General features: G+C 32.8%; 2 protein-coding genes across 2 annotated transcripts; both read left to right on the forward strand.

The window, feature by feature from the left end:
- Window positions 1-378: 378 nt before the first annotated feature.
- LOC133317849 (E3 ubiquitin-protein ligase ATL6-like) lies at window positions 379-1,440 on the forward strand. The gene is made up of 2 exons (XM_061519733.1): window positions 379-1,169; window positions 1,227-1,440. Exons 1-2 carry the CDS (start codon window positions 379-381, stop codon window positions 1,438-1,440), a joined length of 1,005 nt encoding a protein of 334 aa, XP_061375717.1.
- Window positions 1,441-4,867: 3,427 nt separating this feature from the next.
- LOC133317856 (putative clathrin assembly protein At4g40080) lies at window positions 4,868-5,911 on the forward strand. Its single transcript, XM_061519741.1, has one exon. It carries the CDS (start codon window positions 4,901-4,903, stop codon window positions 5,909-5,911), a length of 1,011 nt encoding a protein of 336 aa, XP_061375725.1. The 5' UTR covers window positions 4,868-4,900.
- Window positions 5,912-7,184: the final 1,273 nt, after the last annotated feature.

Genomic DNA, 7,184 nt, shown 5'->3' on the forward strand with positions numbered 1-7,184 from the left:
TCTTGGAAAAGATTTGATTTCTTTATATCTGGGAGTGCAATTTTTGTTTGATTGCATGCAAACATCATAAATACATTCCACTTTCGCCAATGCTGCAAAAAAGCAGAGCCAACCCTTCCGAATACAAACAAAGCACACCTAAAACGCAATTTAACGTGTTTGGAGCAGCAATTGCTGCCGCCACCTATCTCTACTTTGCCTCGTGGCTCTTCCTCTTGCTGCCACCATTTTCCTTTTCCCCTTCCTTCAAAGTATAAGTAAGGCTTCAATTATATATATAGTTTACTTATATCACTCGTTCGTGTGTGATATGCTAGCCACTTATTCCAGTACCTCCATTTTCTATTCTATATATATATTTTTTAAATTAATTGAAAAATGGAATGGGCCCACTTGCTCTTCTTCATAGTACTAGTGGTGCCTGTGTTCCATTCGTGTGTGTATGCACAAACAGGCACATCATCAAACCCTCCCTTTGCAATCACCTTAAAGGAGAACTTGAAGGACACATTGAGTGTGATGTCGGTTGCTTTCTTCTCTGCCTTCGTTTTCATGGGTTTTTTTTCACTCTACCTCCGTCATTGCTCCTCCGGATACGGTGCCAATATTCGCAACCCAATCACCGCCGCAGCTGGCCTCTGTCGCGGTGGTTTCAACCGTCAAGTCATCGATAAATGCCCAATCCTTGTGTACTCCACCGTGAAGGACCTTCAAATCGGAAAAGGCTCACTGGAATGCGCTGTGTGCTTGAGCGAGTTTCAAGACTTCGACAACATACGGTTGTTACCAAAATGTTACCACGTATTCCACCCAGATTGCATCGATGCTTGGTTACTCTCTCACATGAATTGCCCTGTTTGTCGCGCAAGGGTCACGTGTGGTGATGTCGGCGACATTGCCATCCCCATACCAATGCTCACTGCTTCCAACAACATCGAAAACAACAACACAACCACGACGCCTGAAATAACGGGTCGTGAAATGGAACAGCAACAAGAGGTGGTGCGTAATAACATGGAAAAAGGACAGAGCAGCACCGTAACGGAGTCAGAGGAAAGTGAACCTGAGCGTGCTCCACGTGAATCGAGAATGTTGGAAAAGTTTAAGAGGTCACATTCGACGGGTCATTCTTTGGTGGAAGCTGAGGAGAACGTTAAGGTGGTGGATAGGTACACTCTCAGGTTGCCTGAACACGTGAGAAAGCAAATTCTGCGTTTGCCAACGAGCGACGTCGTTTTGCCAGGAGCATGGAGTTCCAAGACGACAGCATGTTACACAAGTAACAACGACGTGGAGCGGTGGTCTTTGTCCATGACTCCGCCTTTTCTTTTTAATAATAATAATTTAGGGAATGAAAGGATATGCTGGACGCCACCACTTAGAATGTCGTTTTACAAGGCCCATGGAGCTCAGAAACCGTCGCATCTTCGTTCGGTTTGATTGCCCCTTTTGTCTCTTTCCTCTGCACAAACAGAACAGGTACTTGCTCCATTTAATTCCCAGTCCATCTGGTGAATTTTTTATGTACAAAATTAAAATAATGTCACTTTTTATCTTATGAAATTAGACTTTAAATAGTACTAGAGTAACAAAACCTGATCTGTCGGAGGGTAACTTTTCTATTGCACTCTTAATTTATATCAATTACAATGTTTATACGGGTGTTAATTTCATGTTATAAGTAATAAATTTATTTTCTATAAATATATAAAAGTGTGTGGAGTTTATATGAATTCAAATGATTAAAAAAGAGAAAGAAAAATATGAATTCCAATTTTATGTGTATGCAAAAAAATAAATATGAGAAATAATAAACCTCGTGACATTACCCAAAAAATAGGAATTGCTATATATAAATTAGATCATTTACAGTACTGATTGATATATGCATAAACAAGTAAATGGAATAGAATATTTGTTGAGGAGGTTTGTATCGTTAATTAAAATTTTATACATTATTAGTGGGTATAAAAATAGAGAGTTACTAATCTCATGTTGCTTGAGATAGTTCTCTCGTGTGTGTGAGATAAATATGTGAAGTCCATACTTTAAAACAAAAGGAAAAAGAAATAGAAAAAATTGACACAAAATTCTATGAATATATAAAATGAGATAGTTATCTCTAACGATACGAGAAAAATATTTTCCATAAAAATAATGGGTAATAGATATGTCATGTAATAGGATTGGAAACGAATTTCTTGCACAAACAAATTTTGGTGGGGCCCACCATAAAAAAAATTAAAAAACAAAAGAAATGTTAGCACAATCTTCCATGGGTCACTAGGAATTGTTTTCTCTTGTCATGTAACATGATAGATATATTTCCCAAAAATAATATACATAAGTTAGTTTCTATTGACAATTTCTTTCAGCAACAATCAGAAGCCTTCCATGTTCATTTGTAAATTTCAATATGACGTACGTTTATATATACAGTGCTTTTTTTTTTAATCTTAATTCTAATTATTTCTTTAAGGTGAATTAGCTTTTAACGGTATTGATCCCATGAGTTTCGACTCTTTGAGTCATTTATTGGACTAATCTGGAGTGCGGTGTAGGTCAGAAATGAATATATTTAAACTCTTTTCAAATGTGACATGTACGGATCGAACCAAAGTCATTTTCTTTTCATTTACTTAGCTTCCTTGATACTAAATGAACGACCACACTTTGATTAAAGTGCTTCTAACTTCACATGTTAGAATTATAAATTATATGGGTTTTATAAGAGTTATGTTGTAGGAAAAGTGATTGTGTAATGTTATAGAGATTCGTTTTGCGTGCCTTAATTTTTTATTTATTTTTTTGTTTTAAAAAATGTGGGTCCCACAAAATGTTGTGAGTGTAGGAAAGTTTGTTGTGTTATGTTAAAGGATAAAACGAAAACCCAAATTATACACGTGGCATTTTTAAACATCACAATTAAGTTACACAAGGCGCATTGAAAATATATTTAGCAACTGATATTAAAAAAACAATAAGATGATATTTACATCAATATTTCAACGTAGACTAATGCAGTAAATTATAATTTTATACTAACGTAAAACATGTTTAAAGTTTTTTATTGAGTCAAAATAATTTATTTTATATACATTAAATATATTACATACGTATTTGTATATCAAATATAATAAATCATTTATGAACTTCAGTAGAAGAAAAATAAGTCAAATTTCACGTAGCAAAATCAACAAAAAAAAATTTTGAGATAAAAATAAGAAAAACTAAATTATATATGCATCAATTGACCACCTATTTTTATAATAACCATGTTCCTTAGATTTTTTAAATGATAAAATCAGACTATCTGACAATCCAAATACTATCTAACTAAAACATAAACTTGCTTGTGCAATAATATCACATGTTAAATGCGGTCGGACCATGAAAGAATGAGATTATTTTGCGTGGGTTCTGGAAGATGTGTGTAACGGAATCGAAGTCCGTTGAACGTTCCTCTGGTTAGAAAAGTAAAAAGAAGAACGAGAAATGCTAAGAATGTATTCTTATGAAATAATTATAAAAACTTAAAAAAAAAATTATTATATTATTAATTATTATTTTTATACCTATTTTCTTTCAAATCATGTAGTAATCATAAAATTTTGTTAAGCAATCATTTCACTTAATGGTGAAGACATATCTCTAATGCTCCTCAGATAAAAATTAATCGGACTTATAAACGGTGAATAATATATCTGTTTTGTCTAATATACTTAGAAATTTAATAATATATAATTATTTATTAATAAAATAAGAACAATAAATAGTGAATAAAACACTAATAGTCTAATACCATATTAAGTAATACCAAATCAAGTTGATAAATAAAGTCGAATATTGATGATTTTAGATTATATTTCTTTAAAATATTTACCAAATAATAGTATAAAAAATAGGATGTTTACCTGCTTCAATTCTTTTCAACTCTGAGAAGGGATCAACTTTACTGGTGATTTTATTATACAATGGTCAGAGATTACGATTTCATTAGATTATTATTCATCACCGCTTTTAGGTGGCCAATCACGATATTATATTGGCTCTATCATGTTCGAAATTTTTGAAGAGGTGACCCGAGTCTGTCTTGCTTTTTGGTTGATAGCATAAATCCAATGAATCGAGGCGCGTTTACTAGTCTAAATAAGATTATTTAGACAAGAACTGCTCGTCAACCGTTTCATTTTTTTCTCCGAGAGATAAATTTAAGGAAAATACTTCTGCTTTTTGTAGCATAAAATATTTTTTTGACACTCACATAAAAATAAATAGATTTTAATGTAAAAATAAGAGAGAAAAATTAATGAGATTCATTTACTTTTATATAAATGTGTCAGATAAATATCTTTTACAGGAAAACAAAAATAAAGATGTTAAACCCTAAATTTAATTGAAAAAATTATTTGTCATTTTAATGACACAATTTTACGTCGTTTTGATATGTTTTTTCATTTTTTTCTCCTTCACTCTCTTTTTTCTTTTAATTTTATAAAAAAGGAAAAATATAAAAAAATACCAAAAACACATAAAAAATGACATAGTTTTATTAAAATATGACACAAAGTTATATCGTTTAAAATGACAAACTCTTAACCCAATTTTTTAATTATGGATTATATTTCTCTTGATTTCATATGAGAAAAATCAAATTCTTACCCACATAAAATAAAAGTTAATCTTATATCTATTTTTTATGAGTTCCACTTGTAATATTGTCTCCTGTGCATGAGATAATTCTTGGTAAGAAAATGATTTTCCTTAAATTATATCTTATAGTTGGTCTTGATTGAACAAAGGATCTCTTGCTTTTTTAACTTAGCGTGTACGTGTCGCATAGTATTGTGTATGGAAAGTGAGAGAGAGAGAGAGAGAGAGAGAGAGAGAGGCATATTCTATGACGAAACTCAAAGAACTCATAGACAGAATCAAAGACAAAGCTTTACAGGGAAAAGCCGCAATCCTCTCAAAGCGCACCACTCTCTCTCTCCTTCGAGCCACCAGCCACGATTCTTTCACCCCTCCAAACCACAAATACATCAACACCCTTCTTTCCTCCGGCGATGGTTCACGCGCCACCGCCTCCTCCTTTATCGAACTTCTCATGGACCGCCTCCAAACCACCCAGAATTCCGCCGTGGCACTCAAGTGCCTAATCGCCGTCCATCACATCATCAAACACGGCACCTTCATCCTTCAGGACCAGCTCTCCGTGTACCCTTACACTGGTGGCAGAAACTACCTTAACCTCTCCAATTTCCGAGACAAAACAAACCCCATATCTTGGGAACTCTCTTCATGGGTCCGATTCTACGCTCATCACATAGAACAGCTTCTCTGCACTTCCAGAATCCTCGGATTCTTCCTCGGAGCCTCTTCTTCAACGCAAGGCAAAGAAACACATGAGGAAACAGTTGCGGGTCTAACCAACGCCGATTTGTTGAGAGAGATTGATTCTTTGTTGGCTCTGGTTGAAGGAATAGGGAAAAGACCGAACCCTGTTTCAACAAACGGGAACAAACTAGTGGTTGAGATAGTGGGTTTGGTTGAAGAGGATGGGGTTGAAGCGCTGAGAGAGGTATCTATAAGAGTGAACGAGTTCAGGGAGAGAATGGGTAGCTTGAGTTTTGGAGAAGGGGTGGAATTGGTTTACGCTATGAAGAGATTGGAGGAGTGCATAGAGAGGGTGATGATGATGATGATGGTGTTGGAGGTGGCGCACGTGCAGAGATTATGGGATTCAGTGAGAGAATTGAAGGAGAAAGCTGAGATTGAGTTGTACAAGGAAGAGAGGAAGGTGTATAGAACAGTGACAAGACACAGGGAAATTGACTCGGTTCGGATTAATGGCACAGTTCTTAATTCTGTTGGTTTGGTACAGTTTCCATCTTCTTCAAGGTTCTTGTAATAATTTGTAAATAAATACAAACTTTTTTTCTTTTCTTATCCTCTTTAGTTGTGATTTACATTTCGATTGAATTGCATGATTAATGGTGGGAAAGGACAATAGGAATAGTTTTTATTTTTTTTTTATTTTTTTGGGAGTTAAAAGAAATTATAGGAATAGATCGTTTTTAATTTGCTGATCATTGGATTGAGAATTTGCGATTAGTTTGACTTATTTTAAGTTTTGTTAGAAACTATGGAAAATGAAAAGGGAAAATGTTTAAGGAAAAAAGTTAAGGAAAAAAGCAACATTGCTTTTTGTTTCTCACGAGTTTTGATGATGTTATGAGATTGGAATAGTTTCTTGTAGCCCATTATGAGATTGCTTTTTGTTTGACCTATTCCATGTTTTGTGCCAAGAAAAAAAAAATTAAATTTGATTTAATTTCAATGTACCGTACGTATATAATTATATATTAGATTACGAGTGCATATGATGAGATATAATTGTACTTGTAAGAAATAAATAGAAGTGGTTTCTTTTTTGCCCATTACGAAATTGCATTTGGTTTGACCTAAGTTTTCTGCGAAGAGAAAAATATTATTGTTCAACTTTGATTCATGTCACTTTAAAAGTTTTTAATGATTTGCTCATAAGTTTCAAAAACTATTGTTTATGGCGAAAAGAATCAGAAATGGAAAATGAAAAAGAATATTATTTACGTGCCAAATCTTATTCAGTGTGTGTTTTCATTTTTAGCGATTTTCATTACAAAATATAGTTTTCTTTTAGAATTAGAAAAAATTTATTTATTGTTCTATATCATTAAATAATATAATATTTTAATTATATATATGAGTTATTATTATCTCTTATTTTAAGAAAATAATTTTATGCTATATCTAATGTATTACTAAATTTCAAAAAAAAAAATGTTAAATTACTTATGAAAAAAAAAACATATTTGAGAACTTTTTTCCACTTTAAAAATATCTTATATATTATCCTTTTCTCAAACGAAGTAGATGGCTGCGGAAGTAAAACTAAGAAACTTCACATATAAAGATATATAATTTAACTTTTATAATTAAAAACCGTTTAAACGACTCCTTATACTTTTCAAACAAGTAAAATGATCTCCAATGTCAAATTTAGTGATGATATCTAAACAAACATTGAGTGACAAACTCAACAATATTTTGTAGTCGTCATACATACGACAATTACAAGAAAAAAATTTATTTGTGACAAAAATTTCGTCACAAATTTTGTCACAAATAATCAAATTTCGTCA

The sequence above is a fragment of the Gastrolobium bilobum genome, unplaced genomic scaffold, assembly GCF_033153095.1.
Source record: "Gastrolobium bilobum isolate Gb01-03AN ecotype WA unplaced genomic scaffold, APGP_CSIRO_Gbil_v1 utg60276, whole genome shotgun sequence".
NCBI lineage: Eukaryota > Viridiplantae > Streptophyta > Magnoliopsida > Fabales > Fabaceae > Gastrolobium > Gastrolobium bilobum.

Bases quoted from the DNA above. Each gene is read 5' to 3' on its own strand.
- LOC133317849 (XM_061519733.1), top strand. From the start codon at position 379: ATGGAATGGGCCCACTTGCTCTTCTTCATAGTACTAGTGGTGCCTGTG. The intron at 1,170-1,226 runs GTACACTCTCAG...TTTGCCAACGAG, and splicing joins AACGTTAAGGTGGTGGATAG to CGACGTCGTTTTGCCAGGAG.
- LOC133317856 (XM_061519741.1), top strand. From the start codon at position 4,901: ATGACGAAACTCAAAGAACTCATAGACAGAATCAAAGACAAAGCTTTA.